At 40.4% G+C, this 25,227-nt stretch overlaps 4 protein-coding genes and 1 long non-coding RNA gene across 7 annotated transcripts; 2 read left to right on the forward strand and 3 right to left on the reverse strand.

Annotated features, from left to right (window-relative positions):
- Window positions 1–265: 265 nt before the first annotated feature.
- Window positions 266–12,368, reverse strand: LOC133745962 (cytochrome P450 736A117-like). Its single transcript, XM_062174118.1, has 2 exons — window positions 11,335–12,368; window positions 266–1,133 (listed from the first exon to the last, which is right to left on the reverse strand). Exons 1-2 carry the CDS (start codon window positions 12,238–12,240, stop codon window positions 522–524), a joined length of 1,518 nt encoding a protein of 505 aa, XP_062030102.1. The 5' UTR covers window positions 12,241–12,368; the 3' UTR covers window positions 266–521.
- LOC133742365 (uncharacterized) lies at window positions 3,549–6,132 on the forward strand. Its single transcript, XR_009862530.1, has 3 exons — window positions 3,549–3,838; window positions 4,525–4,599; window positions 5,854–6,132. It is a non-coding gene; the product is annotated as an uncharacterized LOC133742365 (long non-coding RNA).
- Window positions 12,369–12,486: 118 nt separating the features above from the next.
- LOC133746541 (phenylacetaldehyde oxime monooxygenase CYP71AN24-like) lies at window positions 12,487–14,534 on the reverse strand. Its single transcript, XM_062174708.1, has 2 exons — window positions 13,454–14,534; window positions 12,487–13,374 (listed from the first exon to the last, which is right to left on the reverse strand). The coding sequence occupies exons 1-2, from the start codon at window positions 14,372–14,374 to the stop codon at window positions 12,760–12,762; spliced, it is 1,536 nt and encodes a 511-aa protein (XP_062030692.1). The 5' UTR covers window positions 14,375–14,534; the 3' UTR covers window positions 12,487–12,759.
- A 2,400-nt stretch (window positions 14,535–16,934) lies between these two features.
- On the reverse strand, window positions 16,935–20,342 carry LOC133743290 (serine/threonine-protein kinase AFC2). 3 transcript variants are annotated; one of them, XM_062171158.1, is made up of 10 exons: window positions 20,122–20,342; window positions 19,175–19,367; window positions 18,752–18,932; window positions 18,597–18,645; window positions 18,386–18,500; window positions 18,067–18,161; window positions 17,807–17,963; window positions 17,667–17,731; window positions 17,483–17,580; window positions 16,935–17,398 (listed from the first exon to the last, which is right to left on the reverse strand). In XM_062171158.1, the coding sequence occupies exons 1-10, from the start codon at window positions 20,218–20,220 to the stop codon at window positions 17,149–17,151; spliced, it is 1,302 nt and encodes a 433-aa protein (XP_062027142.1). In that variant the 5' UTR covers window positions 20,221–20,342; the 3' UTR covers window positions 16,935–17,148. The 3 variants fall into 3 exon arrangements, with proteins under 3 accessions (XP_062027142.1, XP_062027143.1, XP_062027144.1); XM_062171159.1 differs by lacking the exon at window positions 19,175–19,367 and having other exon boundaries at window positions 20,122–20,277; XM_062171160.1 differs by lacking the exons at window positions 18,386–18,500; window positions 18,597–18,645; window positions 19,175–19,367; window positions 20,122–20,342 and having other exon boundaries at window positions 18,752–18,909.
- A 991-nt stretch (window positions 20,343–21,333) lies between these two features.
- Window positions 21,334–24,048, forward strand: LOC133706416 (cytochrome P450 736A117-like). Its single transcript, XM_062131945.1, has 2 exons — window positions 21,334–22,425; window positions 23,304–24,048. The coding sequence occupies exons 1-2, from the start codon at window positions 21,496–21,498 to the stop codon at window positions 23,913–23,915; spliced, it is 1,542 nt and encodes a 513-aa protein (XP_061987929.1). The 5' UTR covers window positions 21,334–21,495; the 3' UTR covers window positions 23,916–24,048.
- Window positions 24,049–25,227: the final 1,179 nt, after the last annotated feature.

A 25,227-nucleotide genomic window follows, 5' to 3' on the forward strand; every position in this document is an offset into this window, starting at 1 on the left:
ATGTGAAATATATCAGCGGCCATTATTCAAATCTTGCTTCATTAAACAATTTGTTTAACTATGGCCATGTGAAATCAGCGGCCATTATTCAAATCTTGCTTCATTAAACAATTTGTCTAACTCATTCTCAAAAAAAAAAAAACAATTTGTTTAACTATGGCCATGTGAAATAGTGGCCATTATTCAAATCTTGCTTCATTAAACAATTTGTTTAACTATGGCCATGTGAAATGTGGCCATTATTCAAATCATGGTTGCCTGCAAGTCTGCAACCCAGTTTGGACTACGGAATGATCTTTCTTGTGTTAGACTTGGAATTTCACAGGCCATTATTCAAAGACTTCAGTGTTTCATTCATTCAAATTCTAGTACTTAAAAGCATTACATGATGAACAAAAAAGGCTAAGGGTCATAAACCATGCAAGAGTTTCAGGATCCTATTGCCTCTTCCTTTTGGGGGTTCTACTATTGATCAACCAAAAGTATACATCAAAGTTAAAAACAAAATGAAGAAAAGAAATTTAAGAAGACCTTGGCGCTGCCATAACTATAAGAGGAACTTCTTTGTGGATGACAACACCATTGCATTCAGTCATGTTCATATCCTCAGCTGTAGCTCCACTAGGCAATGCCCACTGAAACTTGTGCACAAGATTTGCTAACACAAGCTCATTAGTGGTAATGGCAAATAAGATTCCCGGGCAACCTCTTCTGCCAGCTCCAAATGGGACTAATTGGAAGTCCTGGCCTTTGAAGTCCACCGAAGAATTCATAAATCTATCAGGTTGAAACTCCTCTGGTTCATCCCACAGAGAAGGGTCTCTTCCAATTGTCCAGGCATTGACTAGGACCATGGTTCTTGCAGCTATGTCATAGCCCTTTACTTTAACATCTTGGGTTGATTCTCGAATGCTCAACAACGGTATTGGAGGATACAGCCTTAGTGTTTCTTTGATCACAGCTTTCAAGTATGGCATTTTGTCCAAGTCACTTTCTGTTATGTCTTGTTTTCCATTAGCAATTCCCATAACCTCATTTTGCAGTCTTTTCATCACTCTGGGATGCCTTATGAGTTCAGTCATCGCCCACTCTAGAACTGTGGAGGTTGTATCAGTTCCACCCGCAAACATATCCTGCAAGTAGCCAAGATTGAAAATTTAATCAAAACTTGATCAGGGTGAATGGTTTAGTCTGATAGCATAATTAACCAATTGATACTGCCATGTCAATAAAATAAACAAATTTCTGCTTGTTTGAGGAAAAACGTAAATTAACAGGAATGTAGAGAGAGTAATATTGCAGAGAGAATGGAGATTCATGTGTGTTTATTTATCTCATACAAGAGGGTATTTATAGGAATACATTACAAGTGTGAAAGCTCAAAGATAATCTCAAGCTTGGTATCAACTTGATTTACAGCTGCAGCTCAATCATGGTAGCTGTGATGATGATAATTGCCATGCTTGTTGCCCTTTGGCATAAAGCTTGTCACACAAGTCTCTATACCTATATTATACACTCAAGTACCTTATCTATACACTCAAGTGCCTATTTATACATGATATAGACATTTATACTATGACTCATATATACTACAATATGATTCATGTATACTACAACACTCCCCCTTGGATATTTCATGTTTAATAGCATTGTCTAGGCCGTGCGCTTCGAAATTGCCTCGTTAAAAACCTTGCCAAGTAATAAAACCCTGTGGGAAAAAACAACCTTGGTCGAAGGAGAAAAAGAGCACAACGCGCGTTGAGTGTGGAGTATGTTTCTGGATACTCCCCCTGATTTAGATACTCCTCCTTGTGTCTCCCAAACGTGGTGTTTCTCTCGTTGCCTCATTAAAAACCTTGTCGAGTAATAAAAACCCTATGGGACAAAAATAACCTCGGTCGAAAGGGAAAAAAGAGCACAACACACTCTTCACGTTTCGAGACAATATATGTAGACATCTCCCCCTCTGTTTGATCTTTTAGGAGAGTCTGTTGTTGCTGATTTTATGCTTGATGTTGTCGCTTTTGATGCAGCCTTGCTTCATTTGTTTCAAAACAAGCAGCATTATCTTAAATGCTTGTAGGCTCATCTGTGGTAGACTTCAAACCACAACTGTTCGAACATGCGTAACTATGGATCCAGTCCATATACATTCACGAACTACTTCGTGAAGAGCAATAATCTCTGCATTGTTCGAGGATATAGCGACTAAGGTCTATTCTGTAGACCTTCAAGGTATCGCGGTCTTACCCATGGTGAACACTTTACCAGTCTGGGAAGGCCTTTGTATGGGTCAACAGATACCAAATATCAGCAAAACTTTCCAAAACACTTCTGTCGTTTTGGGGTAGGAATAGAAAACACAGGCCAGCGTTTGGCGGCGTTTCTGGTGTGTGATGGGTCTGATTCCATCATTTCTTTGTAGGGATAGAATAAGCCCATATCGATCGTACATCTCAAGTTATCTAAAGATATCTTTTTATACCAATCTAATGGCATTGCGTTGGCGCAGAGCTATACCTTTAGCTAACAAGTTTATGGCAAAGTGAGATGTCCAGTCTTGTGCATTGAGCTAAGTACAATAATGCGCTTTATTGTACTTGAGTAAGGCACTTCAGCCTCTCTAGCACATCTTCGTCCGATCATCCATTCAGACGAAGAGGATCCTTTTCAGGATCAAGACTACGAATGATCATGGGGTGCTTGAAGGCTTGACCTTGTCAAAATGCCTAAGCATCTATCAACACGGTGCTCAAGTTCAAAAACCGAGGCTTAATCGTGTTTCCCCAAAATCCTTCATCTCAAACTCGGATTTCAAGTGTTCAACGGTTTCCCTTAACTCTTTAAGGGCTTCTAATGAAGATCATGTTTAACATGAAAACCGTGATAGAATCCGAAACTTGTTATGGAAACGCAAGGGCATATCCCTTCCCAATCAAGTAGTCACTTTAGTGAGCGTTTCAATTCTATTGCAAACGCGCTCCGTGGTCTAGAGCCACTTGATTTGGGTAAATAAAATTTCACTATTGTAATACCCCGGAAAATCCAAATTAAATTCCGTGGATTTTTAGAAATGATTTCACGATAGTAGGAGCGAGTACGAAGCTTGGAAAAGTTGTGGAATTAGTTCGAACGATTTTATTTTCGAAATCGAACGTTATTTAGGGGCTCGTGGAAATTGACTTTTTATACATACTTAATTTTGGAAAACTTCCTTCATGAAAGTTGTAGAGCTCGTCGATACGATCTCGTGCATATGTGGAACACAATATTCGGAGTTCGTATGAATAAGTTATGAATATTTGAAATTTGGGAATTTTCTATAAATAGGAAAAATTTCTGATTTTTTCATTAAGGACGAAAAAAATCTAATTTTTGCTAAACAGTCCCCGAAACCCTCCGTTCTCTCTCCTCTCCCACGCGGCCGAACCGCTCGACCCGACCCGGCCGAACGGCCCTCCTCCGGCGTCCTCCAGCCCCGGACCCGGACACCACCGTGATCGCCGCTCCACGCCCAGACGCCCTCCGGTGTCGTCTTGGCCCGCCGCTGCCCCGAAAGCTGGATCGAAGACACCCAGACGAGCGAAACCGACCCGGCCGGAAAACGTCGACGCCGGCGTTGCACGGGCCGATCCTTCCCATTTTCGTGATCTCCTCTTCCCCCTGATCATCCCCATGTAAGTCTTTCATCACGATTTTGAGTGTAGAACACTAGATCAAGGTTTGACTTTTACGACGTCCCTGATTTAATATGAAATCTGATCGGACGCACAGGAATAATCCGACTTCCAAGCTTGATCTAGGACGATCTAGGCCAAACCAGACTTAGCTCCAGGTATGGAAGTCGATCACCCTTTCATTTTGAACAAGTTTGTAGTTGGTCGCTTTGCCATCGGAGGTGGTTGACCCGGAGTTGACTGCCGCGTTGACCGCCCACTGACCACCGCTTGTGGCGGCGCGTCAGACCATATTTCGAGTTTTCATTATCTAGGCGATGATCTATGCATCCATACGAGCGTTTTGATATATAACATGGTCATGTTAGAAAAAGTTGATAAATAGTGGATTTACGTTTTTACGTTACTATTTACGGTTTTTACGTTTTATCTTCGGTTTACGATCTGCGAAGATCAGACCATCGGTTTTGCTTCAAATTTAGATATGTTGATCGTATGACTGTACCGATGACTTTGTGAGGTCACGGGCGAAGATCCGACCATTGGATCTTCGTATAATTGTAAAACAGTAATTCGGAAGGCGATTCGTGAGAATCTGACCGTCGGATTTTCATATAAAATTATGGAGATATTAGTAAGGGCAATTCAGGAAGATCGGACCGTTGGATCTTCGTGATAATATTGGAGGATGATCCTAAGGGCGATCCGTGAGGATCCGACCGTTGGATCATCATATAATTTCGATCCGACCGTTGGATCATCGTTTAATTTCAATCCGACCGTTGGATCATCGTTTAAGTACGTTTATGAGTTGTTGGCTAAGTTAAGATCATTATTGGATTAGGTGATCGATGGATTGATTTGGTGGACGATTCGGATTGATATAATTGGCTTTTTAGAAGACGCAGCTGGATTAGAGGTGAGTAAACCTCACGTGGTTCATATTACGAACTGAATAAATTTAATTACTTTATTTTTGTCGCAATTGTGTGAAAATATTTATGGAATAAATATTTGTTTTAAATCATATGGACTTGATCAACTACGGTCCATAGGTAAGTAAAATGATTTTATTATACAAATGAATTTCACGGTTTTTATGCTTGAACTATAGTTGGTATTAGTGGTCATCCCTGAGCGGATGATTACGTATATATATATTTATGTGGAATATATATATTGGTTGACGTGTGATTGGTGTGATGAAATGATTGAGACTGGATTGGATATTATTCAAGCTATTAATCTCGCATTTAATTGTTGAATAATGAAATGTTGATCATGTGGTGTGAAAGCTATTTTATATGCCCAATTGTGAATATGTGGAAATTATTTTAAGAAATAAAGATTTATCTTGAAATAATATGTCTCTTTATGTGGGTGTACATATACATATATACGATCTATAAATCATAAAGATTGTATTTTGTGATTTTGATTATGTCTGAAAAGTACAATTGTGAAGCCGGGTGATTACAACAACCCCGTGCTTAAGTGAATTACTGGTAAATGTGTTTTGGTGTTATGTGGAAGTTAGCCTTGGGCCCTAGTCCCTACAGATAGTGCACTATTATACTCTTAGGAACCTTGCTTTGTGCATACGGTTGCTTTGTGCATACCTTGAGTATACATACTTTGGATTTGTCCTCTGTATGCTGCGGCTTTCCCGTGTTTTGGTATTATGGACCTTAGCACGTGGATTTATGATTTGTTACCAGTCAACCTGGCTTTCCCGTGTTTTGGTATTATGGACCCTAACACGTGGATTTATGATTTGTTACCAGTTAATCCGAAAATTCACTAAAATGAAAAGTGTACTTATATTATTTTGATCAAATATCTATCTGTGACATATTGTTAATATGTGAAGGTGTTAGTGAAAAGAGAATCAAGCATGCTTTGCTTTAATGTTATTTCACATATTAATGTTGCAATAGTTGTTGGTTGTGATCAGTCAAATGTTGAGTTTTAAAAGAGAGTATCGAGAATATATTTGCTTTTATGTTTATGTGATTTTTGGAGTTACCGTGTGACTGTGTTGATTGTTTACTTGAGTTATAATAAATATAATTGAATAAATCAACAGTTCTTTCTTGTTTACTCATACGGGCTGTCAAAAGCTTACCGGGTTTTGTGTTGTTGCAATTCCCGGTACACTATTCAAATTGTGTAGCGGGTAATCTCACAGGTCAGGAGAATCAGAGCAGTGATCGTGCGGTTTAGAGTATTAGTATTAGATTTACAGCATTTGTTTTGTGAGGAGAATTATACTCATTTGAGTTTACTATTTGATTTGGTGAGAGTGTGCTGTAATAAGTAGCTTGAGGATTTGGTTTATGTAATATCAAGAGGTGTAACTAGTGGTTGTTTCTGAGAGAAAAATTCAGAACGTTATTTGTATTGTTATTAGTCATGTTCCGGATTTGAATCCTTTATTCAAAATTCGGGGTGTGACAACTATGAACTTTCATGTATATTCCGTATCTAGATCCCCATAGAGATACGTAGTGACCATATTTATAAGCTGCATGTTCAGTTATTTGGAAACTACCAAACTGAAAGGGTAGTGGATGTAATGTCATCCATTACGTGAGAATATGTCTCATCGTAGTCAATTCCAGGGCGTTTTGTGAGAAGCCTTGCGCCATAAGGCGAGATTGCCATCTCGTTTTCTCAACACGCTTTCTAACGAAGACCCATTTAATCAATAGGTTTTATGTAAGGAGGTGTTGGCATCATTGGCTCAAAGACCTTCCTCTTCGTTTAATCTAGATCGCATCTTTCCATTTAGGCTAAATTTCTCTACGTTGGTATTCATGCTTCAACGGAGCGTGGTTCGATATCATCAATCTCAACAAACTCATGCGCATCAAAATGCGCATCTACATCATCAATTATGATGGAGTTTCTATTCCACGTCTCATGTACACTAGTGTAATTTTCATAAAGCTCTATATTCTCAGGAATAGGTTCTGACGTTGAGGCGTCCCCCAACGATAACCATAATCCAGAAGATACTCATGAGACGGATGTTGAGTGTCGATGATCTAAGGATGCCAAAATATCCTTCGAATCCACGGGCTTCCCACGCATCCTAGCTGGGGCCATGGCCTGTAACGCCAGAGTGCCACTTTCTATGGCGTTAGCGCCTTGCCTACCTCTGTGTAGGGTGGCGCTACGTCCTTTTGTAGGGACATCCTTCCTTGCAGGCATTTTTGCAGCAAATGTGTGTGATCTCGTCACTTTAATAGGGATCGGGATGAGACATAGTGGGGACAGACCACGACAATTCCTGTCGTTCCTGCTGAACATTCGTGAACATTCGTGTTCTTATCTCCCCCTAACGACGGGAAGACTGTCTCATCAAAATGACATCCGTAAATCAAACGGGAAAGAGATCGCCTTTCAAGGGCATTAAGTGGTGGACGATTGTTGGAGTCTCAATTCCAACTAAGTTGCTCACTTGTTTTTAAGGACCTACCATAGGCGCTGTGGCGTCGCAATTGGCACATAAATGGCTCACATTGGCACATAAATGACTCACTCGAATGTGCGTAAGTACAAAATATTTGTACCCAATCACTAGCTGTAACGCAGGGATACATTGAGTGGCGGTAGGTCATAGAGGAATTAGCATAGTTGTATGCGATATTGCATCACCCTAAGCGGATATAAAGAGATTGGTGCGCATTGCCAATGTCTGAACTACCATCGTAGTTATTTCCATGAGACCATTTAGGTGTGTATATGGGAATGTGATGTCCAACATCACTCCCTTTGCAATAACCATCGAAAATCTTCGATGTATACTCACTAGCATAGTCAAAATCCAAATGACTAAATAGGATGATCCGGGAAGTGAGCCCGTTGTCATATTATATGTGCTATGAGTATAGCATAAGCAGCTTTTATAGATGGACAATGGCACAACACGTGATTAGTGTGTTTGCGTGTCAACCAACATCATGAGATATTTAAACGTCCGCAAGTTGGTTGAATAGGTCCACAAATATCACCTTGAATTCTTTGCAAGAATGGCATATTTTCTTTAGTGTCCTTTGCATAGGATGGTCTCAATCCTATTTTTGCTAAAATAGCAAGCTTTGCAAAACGAATGATATCTTTTAGAAGTAATTCTTTGGACCAATCTTTGGTTCGTACTTCTTTTCGTTGTGAAGAATGGATGTCCGTGTGAAGTCTTTAATATACGGAGCATCATATCACAACCTGGATATCTCAAACGTTCTTGCCAAAGCCTATATGTGTCAGAATCCCAAAAGTCATCTCTTATGACATGGTTTGATTCAATGGCTCGAATAGTGGTTGCATACAACCCACTAGAGTGACACATAAGTTTCTCTAATACTCGTTTATGTCCGTAGTTATTAGAGGTAATGCAAAGGAATTCTTGTCCATTCTCACAATGTGTTTCCACATGAAAACTATTGGCTCTTTATATAAAGTTCGGAATTTAACACATGTCCATGACATTGAATAATAATGCGACACTTTATTAATAAGGAAAATAGTCAATGATTACATCAAAGTTTTCCAAAGTCTATTCCATAATAAAATCAAACTTTAGACAAATTGTAGTTACTCAATCCGTTTGGTAACTCCAATGAATATGACCAGGAAAGTAGAGAGATGTTGGTGGAGCGAGGCTCGCTTAAGTACCCCGATCTCAATTACTTTCCTAGACATCATACTACATTGGATGCGCCACATGAGAAAAAGTTTTAATACAATTGTCATTTGACTAAGGCACATTTGCCATTCTTGGAAAATAGAAAGGACTATTCTAATCAAAGTCTGCGGCATCCTCGTGCTCTTTATCTGCAGCTTTGAAGTCCTCAGTGGTGAGAGTGATATCTTCACCATCTTCATCTTCAGCAAGATTGATATCTTTACCTTCAGCAAGATTTATATCTTCATCTTCAGCAAGATTGGTTTCTTGCTCTCTCAATTGCCTATACTCATTGTAGCTTGCAGCTAGTTGGGTACTTGCATGGCATTGCTTGAACCAATGCTCAATTGATCCACATCGATGACACATGTCATTGTGGTTATATCCCTCCATTTGAGGTGCAGGTTGTGCACGTTGTGGATATTGCCTAGGAGGGTTGTTGTTACCACCATGTCTCATGGTGCGACCTCCACGGCCCATGGTGCTACCTCGACAGCCCATGGTGTTACCATATCCACCTCTCCTACATGTGGAATTGCCACCACGTGTGTCCGCTCTAAAGTTGCGGTTTCCTTCTTTATTGGGGCGGTTATATGGACCCATATGTCCTTCATGTCCCCTGTTATTAGGGTACCGCTCCTTGCGCCCTCTTTTGGGTGCATTATAATTCGCCTCACGAACGCTCTTGATTTCAATGGGCCTTGGATTATAATTCTTTACAAGGATGTTGTCGTGCTTCTCAGCTACTGACAAAATATTGATGAGCTCATTGAACCTTGTAAGTCGTCCAGCATTAAATTCAGTGCGATGCTGCTTTGATAGTATAATTGCTTGGACGGGGAAGGTGGAGAGAGTTTTCTCAATTAGCTCTTCTTCTGTGAGAGGTTTTTCACAGAACTTCAGCATGGCCTTTAGGCGAAGAGCTTCTGAATTGTATTCAGCAACAGACTTGAAGTCTGAGAATCGTATATTGTTCCACTGAACCTTCAAGTCAGGGAGGAGAGAATCTTGGATATTACCAAAGCGCTCTTCTAGCGCTGCCCATAGGTCTCTTGCATCTTTGATTGACATGTATTCCAATCTGAGTGCTTTATCCATATGGCGTCGCATCAAGATAATAGCTTGTGCGTGCTTTGTGGGTGTTCGTTGGAACACAAGACCCTCGTTAGGTGCCTGGATTATGGGTAATATCCCTCTCGCAGTGAGATGGTTCTCAACGTCGGTTACCCAGCCATGGTATTCCGAGCCTGTTGAGTCAAGTATTGAAAAGTCGAGTCTAGGTTCATTCGACATTCTGAAAAATAAGAAGAGAATATATATTAGTTTCGGAGTTTAAACTTCCACGAAAACTAAAATAATAAGATTTCCGAGCTATGCTACCAAGAAATCAATTTCCAAGAATATTTGGATTAGACCAAAACAATGATGTTTGCGGACGCTCTTAGTCCGAATATTATGAACACTCTTAGTTCATTGATTACGAACGCTCTTAGTTCGTTTAGCGTGAATCCCCACGATTCCGCTTTTAGTTCAAAAATCGATGCTTGCGGACGCTCTTAGTCCGAATATTATGAACACTCTTAGTTCATAGATTACGAACGCTCTTAGTTCGTTTAGCGTGAATTTCTATAATTCCGCCTTTTTGATTACAAGTCCCTGAAAAGAAGAGAAAAGTAATACAAACTCAAAAAACAGGAACTTTTAATAAGAAATACCTTGAAATAGTGTCGCCGGAAAATTTGTCCGGAAAAGGTTGTCGGAGGTGACTTAAAAGTCGCTGGAAAAAATCGAGAAAATTGTCCGAAAAGTCACCGGAAAAGTGTCCGGAAAGTCGCCGGAAAAGTGTCCGGAAAAGTGTCCCGAAAGTCGCCGGAAAAGTGTCCCGAAAGTCGCCGGAAAAGTGCCCGACAGATCTGTCGACAGATGTGTCGACAGCTGCTCGGCAGCAGCTTGGCAGCTGCTCGGCAGCTGCTCGGCAGGTCTCGACAGATGCGCTCGGCAGCTTCTCGGCAGGACTCGCTCGGCAGCTTCTCGGCAGATCTCGGCAGGACTCGGCAGGGCTTCTCGGCAGCTTCTGCGCAGCTGCTCGGCAGCGGTCCGGCAGCACTCCAAATTTTCCGGTGACCGGTTCAGGTAGTTTCCGGCCGGTTCTTGAGATTCTGAGGCCGGTTCTGAGCTTCTTGAATCAGGGGCTTTGATATTTGCTAGACAGCTTCTGCGCAGCTGCTCGGCAGGTCTCGGCAGATGCGCTCGGCAGCTTCTCGGCAGGTCTCGGCAGGACTCGCTCGGCAGCTTCTCGGCAGATCTCGGCAGGACTCGGCAGGGCTTCTCGGCAGCTTCTGCGCAGCTGCTCGGCAGGTCTCGGCAGCGGTCCGGCAGCACTCCAAATTTTCCGGTGACCGGTTCAGGTAGTTTCCGGCCGGTTCTTGAGATTCTGAGGCCGGTTCTGAGCTTCTTGAATCAGGGGCTTTGATATTTGCTAGGGTTTGGAGGTTTTTTGTAGGTTTGGAAAAATGACTTTGATTGGATTATGAACTTCCTCTACTCTTGTCAATTTCGATTCTAATTCTAGAGCAATTTCGTGCTGATAACGTGTTTGAGGAAAAACGTAAATTAACAGGAATGTAGATAGAGTAATATTGCAGAGAGAATGGAGATTCATGTGTGTTTATTTATCTCATACAAGAGGGTATTTATAGGAATACATTACAAGTGTGAAAGCTCAAAGATAATCTCAAGCTTGGTATCAACTTGATTTACAGCTGCAGCTCAATCATGGTAGCTGTGATGATGATAATTGTCATGCTTGTTGCCCTTTGGCATAAAGCTTGTCACACAAGTCTCTATACCTATATTATACACTCAAGTGCCTATTTATACATGATATAGACATTTATACTATGACTCATATATACTACAATATGATTCATGTATACTACAACACTGCTCTATTTATTCTTGACTTACCAAGATGACAGCTTTAATCCCATCTCGATCAATGGAAGAGCCAGTGATGTTATTCTTTTGAACTTCAAGCAGGACATCCACAAAATCCTTTCTATCTTCACCTTCTATACTACCTATATCTCCCTTCGTGCTAAGATTAACCATATGATCCTCAAGTACTGTATCAAGAAATCCATCAAATTCTTTAAAAACTTTCTCCACTCTTGCATCTAACCCACTAAAGCGACTAACCCAAGAAAGCCATGGAATAAAATCTCCAACACAAAAACCACCCAACACCTCCATAAATTCCCCAAGCAACTTTTTGAACTTCATTGCACCTTCACCACCACTATACTTCCTCCCAAAAGCCACCCTACAAATCACATCATTAGTAAGCATAGAAAACAATTCGCTTAGATTGACCGGCAGTGACAACATAGACGACTGTTTGACATTCTCAATCAGCAAGGCTATTTCTTCTTCTCTAACTCCTCGGAAAGACTGAACCTTTTTGTTACTTAAAAGCTGGAGCACGCATATGCTTCTTACTTGCCTCCAATACTCACCGTAAGGAGCTGTGGACACATCCTTGCCTTCGTACAGAAGTCTATCAATAATTGTTAATTTGGGTTTGTTAGAGAAGATGAGATCATTTGTTTTCATGATTTCGCGAGCAGCATCTGCAGATGAAACTATGAGCACAGGTCTGGAACCGAAATGAAGCATTATGAGTTCACCATGGTGCTGAGCTAGTTGTTGGAGGGATCGGTGAGGGCGCTTGCCAAGTTGGTGGAGGTTTCCTAGTATTGGGAGCCTTGGTGGTGATGGAGGCAAATGATTGTGCTTGTTTGTAGTGGAAAACCATTTGATGAGGAAGATTGTGAACAAGAGTAAGGGAACAGCAAATACAAACAGGTTCAACATAGCTAGCAGTTGGATTCGTCACTATGCCAAATACTGTATTGAATTTCTTTGTAAATATATTTGGTGTTGCTACTCGATCATATATAAAAGCTATTTCACACTGGACCTCTCGGTGAGCAGTGGATCAGTTCTCAGGAATAATATTATCAATGGAAACACCCAAGGTTCATGAGCATGTGGTTTCAGTCTTTTGACTATTGATTATATTAGTATTATCAATGTGACAGCGTAACTGGTAAAACATCTCAGGATTGCGCAACCACCAAAAACAAATAGAAAGCAGCAGAAAGACATGTCTTAGAATAGGATGATTGATGGTACTGATCTTAATTTTATTTTTGCACTCGGCCAAATTTCGCAGCCACGTACCAACATATATTTCTACCCTCGGACTTGTTCAAACTCTCCAGCACAATATAGAAGTGCGTCATGAGATGTTTATTTAGGACGGTATGTATGTATATATAAAGACTGAAATAACAACTGGAACACTGAACATTAAGCCTCTAGGTGGAGTGATTAAGGGGAGTATGGTATGGGGACAAGATGAAGAGGAGCTTTCTTATGGACAGTGATTCCAAAAACCTCGCTCATGTCTAAGGCATCGGCCGAAACATTATCATTTGGCAACTTCCAGTCAAACCAGTACAGAAGATTTGCAACCACATATTCAGCTCCAGCCACCGCAAAGGCCAGCCCTGGACAACCTCTTCTCCCACCACCGAACGGGACAAATTGGAAGTCCTGGCCCTTAAAATCAATTGAGTTGTCCTCAAATCGCTCCGGGAGGAACTCCTCTGGCTTGTCCCAGAACTTGGGGTCCCTTTGGATTGCAAATGCATTGACAAGTATCCTTGTTTTTGCGGGGATATAGTAACCTCCCAGTGTTACAGCTGCGATTGTTTCTCGCGGAAGTAAAAGAGGAGCTGGAGGATGTAGTCTTAAAGTTTCTTTGTTGACACATTTTAAGAAGTCCATTTGATTAATATCATCTACATCTATCTTTTCTTTTTTCCCCACGACTCTTCTTACTTCTTGTTGGAGTTTCTTCATCACACTTGGATTTCTCACAAGCTCTGCCATTAGCCATTCCAAAGCTGTCGCTGTAGTATCACTTCCGCCAATAAACATGTCCTAGAATGATACAAAAGCCAAATGGATCAGCCATACAGAAATAGATTTGACATAGAAATAGATAGATATAGAGAGAAACCTGTAGGATTGCTTTCAAGTTGTCTTGAGTGAGATCCAAGTTAAGTATGTCATCTTTTTGAAGTTTGACAAGAATATCCACAAAATCACTTGTTTCGGGCATACCTTCTGCCTTTGTGGTCTTGTGTTCTTCAATCAACTGATCAAAGAACCCATCTAATTTGGCAGAAGTTGCTTTCAAACTTGCAATGAATCCTCTAAGATTGTCAATCCATCTCAAACAAGGGAACATATCTCCAAAACTGAAAGTCGTGAGTTGAACCAACAACCTTCTTGATGCCTCTCCAAACCAATTATCATTTTCCTCTACAAACCTGTTTCCAGTAACACACCTAGACAGTATGTTGTTGAAGGTTGTGCTCAGCATGTCACTTAGATTAATGGGAGACTTCCTCAGGCATGCTTTGCGTATACTCTTGACCAATTCTGTAACTTCTTCCTCTCTTGCAAATTCAAATTGTTGTACTCTTTTAAGGCTTAGAAGTTCAACAACACAAAGTTTCCGAACTTGTCTCCAGTACTCTCCATAAGGAGAGTACGCTATGTCTCCGCATCCATAGAGTAATATATTTGCAGCTGTAGATTTGGGACGGCTGCAGCAAACACTGTCATGAGTCTTCATTATTTCCTTGGCCATGTTTGCAGATGAAACGACTAGTGTTGGAACTTGGCCCAAGTGCAGTAGCATTAGAGGGCCATACTTCTTTGAAAGGGCATGAAGAGAACGGTGTGGGAGTGTGCCCACCTGGTGGAGGTTTCCAATTATTGGCAACCTTGTTGGGGAAGGCGGCGTTTTGAGTTTCTCAACTGATCTAGAAAGTGAAAATAAAACGAAGATAAAAAGCAAGAGCAGAGAAACCAGGAAGGGATTGAAGACAGTGCTCGTATTTAGCTCTTCACAGAATTGATTCAACAGAGCCATGGCCACAGTATCGAGGTTCTCTAGGTTGTAAACAATTATTCATGCAGAACCTATATATAACATATAACATATATACAAGTGACAGAAATATACGTGAACTATTGTTCTTTCTAATTCTAGCTGGAGTGATAAGTTTAAAAAAACCAGTGTGAGGTGAGTTAGGAACGCGCGTCACGCGCCTAGGTAAACAGGAAAAACCGAGGAAGTGTGTTCCTCTCCCGGCCGAACACGGCAGGCGATCCCGCCGCTGCGTTCCGGTCCGGGAGAGGATTGATGGTTCAGAGGAGGAGTAGGCTTTCAGGGCAGCGGTGTGGTCCAGGGAGGGTGGTGGTTTCTCCGTGGTCGGGCAGCACAGATCGCTCTCGATCTGTCCTTCTCGGTTCCGGGGCGGAGGCTGCGTTGCAGCAGCGACGTTCTTCGGTGTTCCGGTGGAGGTTTCTGGTGGCATCGATCCTACATGGTTTGGGGCTGTGGCGATTCAGATCGGATCTGTCTCCGATTTGGTCTGGGTTCGTCTGGTGGTTGGTTGTCTGGTGTAGGGGCTGGCTATGGCGCGACAGGGCGGTGCTGCGACGGATGGCTTTGGCGCGGTGGCTTGTTGCTGTGTGGCGGCGTTTTGATGGCGATGGGACTTGCCGGAGGCGGGTGTGGCTGGTTGCAGCGCGTGGCTTTTGCGGGGGAGAATGGGTTTTGGACCGGGCCAATGTTCTTGGGCCTTGTTGGAGTTTTTTGGTTGTTTTCAATTTGGTTTGCTGTTGTGTGTTTACTGTTGTTTCATGGTTGCAAATAAGTCCCCCCTCTGTTGAGCGGGGGTTTGGGTGTTTCCGTGCTGAGTCGATGCCATTGTTATGGTGTCTTGGCCGGTTCGGTCTTGTTTTGTTTGGTGTGTTATTTCATTCTCAGGATCGCAATTTATATCTTGGTGGTCAAAGTAATGGGGAGAAGCTCCCGCACATGGTCTGGCGGTATTGGGTCATGGTGCTTGAGAGAGGGGCTGTCTTCTTGAGGTTGGCTGCGGGGATGTGCGTTGTCTCTTGGGGGAGTATGGAGGTTGTGCCATTGACATGGTGTTTTTTCCGGGGACTATTTGGTTTACTATCGATGTTCTCTTGCTGTCAACGTGATTGTCACTTGTTCATGCACGTGGTCTGGTTGGTTTGGGACACGGTGCGGTTGGTGGATAGGTGGCTGTTTGTTATGTTGGATGCAGGGTCTTATCGTGACTCTCGGAAGTGGTCTCATACTGTAGCCCGAGGTGAGGGCGTTTGGTGGTTAGAGTTTGGGTCCTTGGACCTGATGGTCTCTGTAACCGAGGTTCTTGGGGTTTTTCTGGGGTTGTGCGCGACTCATCTCTCATTCGACCTGTGGATGAGGATGGTGTTGCGGCTTTTCACACCCGTACTTTGTAGTCTGTTTGTTTGGTGTTGAATAAAGGACTATGTTTTCTTCTCAAAAAAAAAAATAATTCTAGCTGGAGTAAATGTAAACGTCATAATATATCCAATAGAGTTTTTAACCTATTTCGGCCCACCTGTCCTCCCAAATACATGAAGACAAAGCCACAGAATGCGTTATCTGTAGCCATCTGAGCTAGGGACAGAAACTGCCGAGCTAGGAATCAGATTGTGAGCTACTTAGATGATATGAGCAAACTCATTGTTATGCTGGAATTTAGAAATGTCTAGCATGCAGTAGGAGATAATGGCACACAAGTCTATCACTTCTTCATCCCAAGATCTTTCGGTGCTATATACGACCAGGAGTACCAGTGTTCGTGGCACTGTGCATGCAGAAACTTACATAACCAGGATTAACACGTCACCTTAGAATATGAGATGAAGAGAAATAGATAAGTCAAGCCTCATCCTGCACCTGAAGTTTCCTAAATCACCCATGCATCTGATTACCTATGCACCCCAGAAACCTAAGTAACACGTCTCAAATGTCAACAATGTGTATCAAACGTCTGAAGTCTACATGAGATTGAGGGTGAGCGAGAGATATATACTAATGCGATTGCTGTCACGTTGTCTCAACTCTCGAGAGAGCTCAAAATCATGCGGGCATTCTCTTGAGTCGAGAAGAATATCCATAAAAATGGACTCTCTTTGCTTCCATATGTGCTCGAGTCACCTGATCAAAGAAGCTACCAAAGCTTTAAACGTTTCTTTCAAGCGCCTTATGAAGCCTCTTAAGATTGCCAATGCATCTTAAACAAGGGACCAAGTTTCTAACAATAAAAGCCACAAACTGCAGCAAACTTCCTTGTTAGCTCTTGACAACTCCTATCGTCGTCTTCCAAATAGTTGAATCCATCAATTCGAAGTTACAGGAGAGCTAACCTTCTAACCTATCCCTTTTTATTTTTTGCCATTACCTATCCAGGCCAATTCTACATTCTTCTTATCTTGCACTGTTACAACCTCTTAACGCTCAAACGCAGGAACACAATTTTTTGGACCTTGTCACAAGTAAAGAGCCAACACATTCTGGCATCCATATCCATATATGAAGCATTTGAGTTTCATGATACCCGGGAGTGTCATGAAGAGGCAAAATGTAAACACATCATTTGTTACTCATTTCACAAAATCAGTACTGTACAATACAGAATTAGGTTAGCAGACTTCAAAGAATTCAACATCGACTTTATGCAACCACAATAGCGGGTGTTACCAGTCAATCTACATTCAGATATCTACACAAGGGAAACAATCCTACACCCCTGCTAACAACAAAAGTACTTCACTCGGTAGGTAAGGTAGACACTATACTCATCTCCTAAGATTATCCCGTGTAAAAAACGAATGCCTAAGGGCTTCACGAGCTGTAAGTCTATCTGAAGGATCATACTTCAGCAGCCCCTGCAAGAGGTGGATAAGATCACCAGCTGAATGGTCGACGTGCTGCATTATAAGATTTTGAAGACGAGCAAGCTTCTGAACAGCCTTGATACTCTCTCTTGAGGCAGCACCTTCTGGCCAATCCAATCTACCTCTCCTAACGTACTTCTCAGCATGTCGGCTGTGATTTCCATGAGCAAAGTGAGACTTCTTTCTTTTTTGAAAATAAGAAAAATAATAACGGGCAGGTTAAGTCATCACTTACTCTGCTCTCTTTAATATATGCTGGGGTAGGGGACCAAGTACCCGCTCCATCATGGCAAGGTGTTCCAAGTTCTCATGAGTCTGAAACAAAGCCTCACCCTGTACCAAGAAGCAAATATAGAATAAATAACTTATATATTAAAGAAAAAACTAATAAGCACAAGAATAAAGTTTAGAAGACATACCGTGCACAACTCCACTAAGATACAACCAATGCTCCATACATCGCAAGGGTAGCTCCAGCCCATTCCTGCACAATAATAATAAACGTTATTGGAGATGTACTTGCAGCATAGACAAACTAATACACATTGAGTACACTTACCAAGAATAACCTCTGGTGCACGGTAATGACGGGTTGATACAATATAGTTCTGATCTTGACGCTCATAAGTTGTGCTACCAAAATCAATCACCTTAATAGCACTTGACTTTGGTACTCTTTTATAGTAAGAGCTATCTTTGGGTGATCGAGATGAGCTCTGCAATTAGCAAATTCATAAAACATTAAATACGGTACAATCACAAACGAGTTATTCAAACAGAATTAGGAAAAAAAGGGGGATAACAAAGAGCAGAACAAACCTTATTATAATCCGGGACTCTAACGTAATCCTGAGAAACAAGAAGTATGTTCTCTGGCTTCAAGTCAGTATGAATAAGAGAGAGATCATGCATGACTGCAAAGAAATGCCAAAATCATCAGAAAGTAGGATAACAAGAAAAATCCGACCAATACTGCATTGATTGGTATTGTGAAATACAAGAAACTACTGCATAGCATGTGAACAAAAATTTTTAGACACAATACAAGAGAGTTTCATTGCAGCAAACAACAAAAATTAAGTATTAAAGCAAGATATATTATGGATTGAAAGAAACTAGCTCAAGTATTTTTACACACATGCTACACATTCCAACAGTTGTCTGCCAATCTCACGGACGAGATCAATGGGAAATGAGCGGTAATTGTTTTTCTTGAGAAAATCGTATAAGCTTGGTCCAAGCTTCTCAAACACCTGTTAAAAACCATTTAAATTCACGCACGAGTTTTAACCCCCAAATTATTTGTGAATCGGGGAAATCAATCCACCACAGATTAATCATATACTTACAATACAGATATGGTTACGATAGTCAAACCAGTTCCGTAATTGCACACAACTGCAAGGAATGAACCCATTTAACATTCTAAAAACTGAAGGGAAAATATTCATCAAATGTCCCGTGTCAGTAAAAGTAAAAAAAAAAAATAGACACAAATACTCACCGGCTGCCACCTTTGTCATGTTTACCAAGTTGTTGCAGCATTTCAATTTCAATCATAGCTGCTTCACGATATTTCTTGATCCCACGAACAATTTTTATGGCAACCATTTCCTTTTTTTCTCTGTCCCAGCACTCCAAAACCTGACCAAATGTACCTTCACCCATTTTGCTTTGGATTTTGTCTGCAAGAGGTGACAACAGTATAAAATTCCACAACTTCGATACTAGAGCAAATATATGTCTAAAAAAAACTGATCTAACTTTTTCAAAAAGACTGGAGAATATTTTTACAGATGAAAAACAGGATAACACATTGATTGTGTAATTGTGAACCCAAAAGTTCATAATGAGAGCAATCTCAAAAACTGATCATCAGAATAATCAAAAAAATGCAAATGCTTTAATGATGGTGAGATGTAATTACAGCGAGCTGTTAAATTTTCTCCAAGCGAAAACATGTAATGCCCATCTTTGTCATCTTCTCTCCATGGGGGTGAACCATTTCGAGCTACTTCCTTATCAAATAGGGAACTAGTAGTGTAGAGTGAGGGTGCCATCAAAGGAGCAAAGCTTGTCATATTCCCAACCTCTTGTCCACAAAACATTCCTACCTGAGCCTACACAGAGCCATCCATTCATGTACCACTCAAAATAAGGTCAAATTCTTCCAACCCCTATACCGTAACCCAATCCATTCCCTCAAGTCACATCAGAATCTCATAACATGACCCAACTCACAAATCATAAGAAATATTCTACATGCAGATAGTGATCCAAAACATATAATATGATGGTAACCACAATTATATTTCAAACAATGAAGTAGAGCTAAAATTGAATACATCAATACCTTAATTAAAGCATGATTTTCAAATACCTAACAACGATTATCACATTGAATAGATTAATCGACGATGCAGGAATTTGTTGCCCAGGCAGTACAATATATAAATTATAAAAACAAAACAAAATTCAAGAAGTACCGATTCCAAGCATTTATCAATTGCTAAAACAAATTCTTTGCTAAAAATCCTTCGTAAAAAACATAATACTACGTGTAAATTTATTAAATTCGATTTCAAAACTGATAAAACCAGATTTTAAGCAAGATTTACCAAATTAATCATAAATCCATGCTCCGATCTATGAAATCGGAGATAAAAAAAGCTTCGAATTAACCAAAAGATTCAGAAACTCGAATTACAGATCCAGATAAAGGAAAATCAAGAGCTTAGATCACAAACTATAACAACATGGTAAAAAATAAAAAATAAAAATAAAAACCGAGCCGTCCAGGATCTAATAGAGGACAAAACAAAAACCAGAAGAAAATTGAATCAGACCGAACAAGCTTCGTCACAAAGATAATACCTTTGGGGCCTGAGGAACGTCCCAGCCCAGACGCGCTCTCTTTCGGGGACGACGATCCATGTGAGTGTGAGGAAACTCCACCACGCGCTCCATCTCCATGATCGCAGATCGGTTAATCGGAGATTCCAAGAAAGAAGAAGAAGAAGAAAATATTGGCGAAAAAGGGAGCCAAATCTGAGATTGAAGAAGATGATGTTGTTGTGACTTGTGAGAGATGCGAAGCCTTAACCCTAATTTTAACCTAATAATAAAGTGGGGTTGTGACGGGTCAGATGAAATCCGACGGTACACGTGTCGCGTTGTTGTCCGTGTTTTTTGACGGATTCTCATTATCCAGCTCAACCCAGCGTTTCTTGTAGGTGTTGACTATGATTGGGTTTAAACCAGGGTTGAGTTTAGCTTTTTCGGTAACGGATATTCGGAGAGTCAGAAAGGAATATTTTCAGCCCATGTTCTGGTGGACACACTTTCGGCCCATAAAGAAAATCATATTTAATTTTTATTTATTTTGAATTTAATTACAAATCAAAAAGGTTGCTCAAGACTCAAGTCATCTTGACACTTCGACGTTGGTTGTTGATCGAGAAAATATTGCAAAAAGATTGAAATTTGGAGGATGTCACTCTTAATTTATTAATAAAATTTATGATTTAACCGACTTTTATATAATTGTACATTATCAAATTCATATAGTGACAAATTAACTCAATATCAGACCATCCCGTGGCCAGCAGATTTGAGGGACCTGGGTTAGTTAAAACACCCAATGATTCGTGCGTCTGCGGTGCAGTGATTAGTCTGGCTATGCTGGGATACACTGCATAGGTGTGTGTGTTGGTTCTATTGACGTCTTCCACTCAAAAAAAAAAAAAAAAACTCAATATCAGACCTAATTAATCTTCTAATATATGAAACATAATATGTGTCGAACTAGTTTACTTGATAATTTATATACCTATTAAGGATATGAAATTCATCTTTCTATAACATTTCTGCTATTAAACTTGCGTATGAGTCATTAGAAAAGCCTTAGAGCAAATTTACATGTTGAGGTCATTGAATCAAATACTATTCACTATTTTTTGCATTTCATTTCCAACATCTAGGTCACAGGTCAGATACTGTTCACTCTAGGTGATAGCCTATATTCCTTTAGAAGGTGAAGTTTTTTTTTATGACGAGTTTTTCACAATAGTAAAAACTCGGAGCACTGTAAAAGACTTTGCTCTCAGCTCTCTCAATCTGTCTCAGACTCTAGGAACAAATAAAAAATGCTTACATTTCAGACCAGCAATTGATGACAGATTCAAAGACATTTCCACTTCTGGAGCAACCAACTAGCAATGCAGAAGACATAAGACTCATTCTTTGACCATGGAGCAACCCCCAGCTGTTGCAGCATCGAATCTATTTACATTCGCTTTTCCCTTCGTCTTCTTCACAATCTTCCTCATCAGATGGCTTGTTCCCACTACACCGCCAACCCAGAAATGCTTGCCTCCTTCCCCGCCAGGCCTCCCAATCATAGGGAACCTCCACCAGTTGGGCCGCCTCCCTCACCGGTCCTTACAACTTCTATCCCAGCGCCACGGCCCACTGATGCTGCTTCACTTTGGGGTCAGACCAGTTCTCGTAGTCTCCTCCGCAGACGACGCTCGTGACATCATGAAAACCCACGATCTCATCTTCTCCAACAGACCCAGATTGACAGTCGCTGACAGACTTCTCTACCAAGGCAAAGATGTAGCTTCTGCTCCGTACGGTGAGCATTGGAGGAATGCAAGAAGCATATGTGTTCTTCAGCTGTTGAGTACCAACAAGATTCAGTCTTTTCGCGCCGAAAGAGAGGAAGAAGTAGAGTTGCTTTTACAAGATGTGAAGCGGTCGGCTTCGCTGTCATTGCCTGTGAATCTAAGCGAATTGTTTGCTTCGCTTAGTGCTGATGTGATTTGTAGGGTGGCTTTTGGGAGAAAGTATGGTGGAGTGAAGTTTAAGGAGATGCTTGGGGAGTTTATGAGGTTGTTGGGGGGTTTCTATATGAGGGATTTTGTTCCATGGCTTGGTTGGGTTGATCGCATTAATGGGTCAGATGCGAAAATCGAGAGAGTTGCCAAAGAGTTTGATAGATTTCTGGATGATGTAGTGGAAGAGCATATGAGTGTTTTGAAAATGAAAGAAGAGAATGGAGATAGGAGTGTTGACGATGAAGGTGGAAAGGATTTTGTGGATGTACTACTTGAAGTTCAAAGCTCTGGCACTGATGGCTCTTCAATTGATAGAGATAGCATTAAAGGTATCATCTTGGTAAGTACCTTCTTTGTCTCCATAACAGCAAGAACTTTGCTAATCAGTGATTGAATACTGTTAGATTACAGATTGGATTCTGTTATTTTGTCTCATAGACCTTTCCTTTGCTTAACAATCTCTGTGCCTGCATTATATAAGAATGAGGAATATTTAGAATTGAATGTGGAAAATGTGAGGGTGGGATCAAGAAAAGACAATCTGAAAGGGATTCCCCATTTTGCTTCTTAGAACTTCACCCCAGTTGGATTGGTGTAGTTTTCAACGCCAAACTACCGATCACTCCAGAGTCTACATATCTTGTAACTGGGGATTGGTAACCTATTGAGTTTCAAGTGATTCTTTTTTAAGAGAATTCAGCTATACACACTGAAATGTATACAACCAAACAAATTGTGTATTTAGAATTGTGAATTAACAGGGTTGTAAGGTGAGCATCATCAAGGAAGATTTTGATTTTTATACAGGACTATTTTGGACTTCAAGGAGAGCATGTGAAGCTACTACTAGAGCAATACTTGTTAAACTTAGTAAAGTCAATTGAAAGCTTAAACATCAGAACAAAAAGGTAACAGCAGGAGATATGCAGAAATTGACATCTTAGTGTTAATTGCATGGTGATGTCCTTTTAAAGACTTTTCTGTTAGTCATCTATCAAAATATCAACATTATCTATCAAACTTTGAATCTCATTATAATCTTAGGTCCCTCCGACCCTTTGGATATGTACCAGAGCAGACAATTCATTAAGTGTTGTGTCCAAATTACTATAGTTGTTGGTTAATGACTTGATGACTTAATTTGGTTATATTAGAGTTTCTGAGATTGTCTACTTCATCATACATGAATTAAAACTTGTCTTACTTGGCTAATTGTAGGATATGTTTTCTGGTGGAACTGATACAACCTACACAGTTCTAGAGTGGGCAATGACCGAAATCTTGAGGCATCCCAGAGTTTGTAGAAAAATGCAAAATGAGGTGATGGAGATTGCTAATGGCAAACCACACATCACAGAAAGTGATTTAGATAAAATGCACTACTTGAAAGCAGTGATCAAAGAGACACTTCGGCTACATCCGCCAATACCATTACTCTCCCCTCGTGAATCAACTGAAGATGTTAAGATAATGGAATATGACATAGAAGCAAAAACTATGGTCTTTATCAATGCTTGGGCAATTGGAAGAGACCCAGCAGAGTGGGATGAACCAGAAGAGTTTCGACCGGAGAGATTCATGAATTCTTCTGTGGATTTCAAAGGTCATGACTTTCAATTACTCCCATTTGGAGCTGGTAGAAGGGGCTGCCCAGGAATCTTATTTGCCATGGCTACTAATGAGCTTGTGTTAGCAAATATTGTTCACAAGTTTGACTGGGAATTGCCTGCTGGAACAAGTGCAGATGATATAAACATGACCGAATGCAGCGGTGTTGTTGCCCATAGAAAAGTTCCTCTTGTAGCTGTCGCAAAACCAAGGTTTTTCTAGAATATTTCTGCTTCCATTTTGAACTGGGAGGTCAGGTTTGTGTAGATTTGTATGTTATCTTTCTGCGAAGAATACTGTTTACACATTAGACAACTTTTAATCATATGCCTTGCAATTGGCCTATTTGGTAACATCTTCATGCCTTGTTTTTTTTTTTTTGCTTGCATTAGCTTGATCTTCTTTCCCTTACTGGCGAATTTAAAGTCCAGTTACTATAACAAGCACTTTATACTTGTTAAGTAGCTACTATTTTAGCCATTTCATTATTTCAGCACAGAATGAATGAAGACACACATACATAATGTTCCCGATGAAAATGCTAGAGCAGCTGATCCATGAAACCTTCTTTTTCTCTGTAATCTTTTTCCTCGAATGAATCAAATGAATCGATCGATCAGTACTCTCACCCTGCCTCGTTCACATATGCTTCCATTATATATTGATGTCTAACTACAACAATTTGGTTTTGCCTCTCCAACTACAACAATTTGGATCCGAAACCTATGTGTGTATATATCTGTATGTATTATTGTGTGTGTGTGTGTGTGTGTGTGTATAGGTCCACTTCCATCAATTTATTCACATGAATTTTGCACGAGTTGTCCACGATATATGGGGAAATAATTCAAAAAAGAGTAGGACATGTAACAAATATTTTACCCAACTTTTCTATATTTCATCTCATTTTTCTCTCTCTTCTGTTCTTTCATTCAATCAGGTTCTGTGCCTCCTCAAGGTGCAATTTTTTCAAAGCAGGGAACAGAGGTCGTGCCTCCTTACCATAAGATCTAACAATGAACGCGTGTCGTCGTCTAGTAGAAAGCTTAGGAAGCTCAGCTAGATGGGATAGAGTTATAGACACACACATATATACTATATACTAATGATAGAGTGGTTATATATATATATATATATATATATATAGACACACACATATATACTATATACTATATACTATTGATAGAGTGGTTGTACCAGTCTATATATATATATATAGAGTGTTATAGACACACATATATATATATAGAGTTATAGACACACACATATATACTATATACTATTGATAGAGTTGTTGTACCAGTCCATATATATATATATATATAGAGAGAGAGAGAGTGTTATAGACACACACATATATATATATATAGAGTTATAGACACACACATATATACTATATACTATTCTATATATATATATATATATATATAGACACACATATATAAAGTATGTACCAGCCAAAAGGCGCTCCAAAACTCATCTACCTATTATTGTAATACCGGCCTGTTGATGTACCTCATAGTTGGAGTGTACC

Source organism: Rosa rugosa, chromosome 4, assembly GCF_958449725.1.
Source record: "Rosa rugosa chromosome 4, drRosRugo1.1, whole genome shotgun sequence".
Taxonomy (NCBI): domain Eukaryota; kingdom Viridiplantae; phylum Streptophyta; class Magnoliopsida; order Rosales; family Rosaceae; genus Rosa; species Rosa rugosa.

What these genes read in the sequence shown, in the direction of transcription:
- LOC133743290 (XM_062171158.1), bottom strand. Translation starts at nt 20,220, where the DNA reads ATGGAGATGGAGCGCGTGGTGGAGTTTCCTCACACTCACATGGATCGT. An exon ending in ACGTTCCTCAGGCCCCAAAG is followed by an intron (nt 19,368 to 20,121) that starts GTATTATCTTTG and finishes GGCTCTGTGTAG; the next exon opens with GCTCAGGTAGGAATGTTTTG. An exon ending in CATATATTAAAGAGAGCAGA is followed by an intron (nt 17,399 to 17,482) that starts GTAAGTGATGAC and finishes TGGAAATCACAG; the next exon opens with CCGACATGCTGAGAAGTACG.
- LOC133706416 (XM_062131945.1), top strand. Translation starts at nt 21,496, where the DNA reads ATGGAGCAACCCCCAGCTGTTGCAGCATCGAATCTATTTACATTCGCT. An exon ending in GCATTAAAGGTATCATCTTG is followed by an intron (nt 22,426 to 23,303) that starts GTAAGTACCTTC and finishes GGCTAATTGTAG; the next exon opens with GATATGTTTTCTGGTGGAAC.
- LOC133746541 (XM_062174708.1), bottom strand. Translation starts at nt 14,374, where the DNA reads ATGGCTCTGTTGAATCAATTCTGTGAAGAGCTAAATACGAGCACTGTC. An exon ending in ACTTGAAAGCAATCCTACAG is followed by an intron (nt 13,375 to 13,453) that starts GTTTCTCTCTAT and finishes GTATCATTCTAG; the next exon opens with GACATGTTTATTGGCGGAAG.
- LOC133745962 (XM_062174118.1), bottom strand. Translation starts at nt 12,240, where the DNA reads ATGTTGAACCTGTTTGTATTTGCTGTTCCCTTACTCTTGTTCACAATC. An exon ending in GGATTAAAGCTGTCATCTTG is followed by an intron (nt 1,134 to 11,334) that starts GTAAGTCAAGAA and finishes GGCTACTTGCAG; the next exon opens with GATATGTTTGCGGGTGGAAC.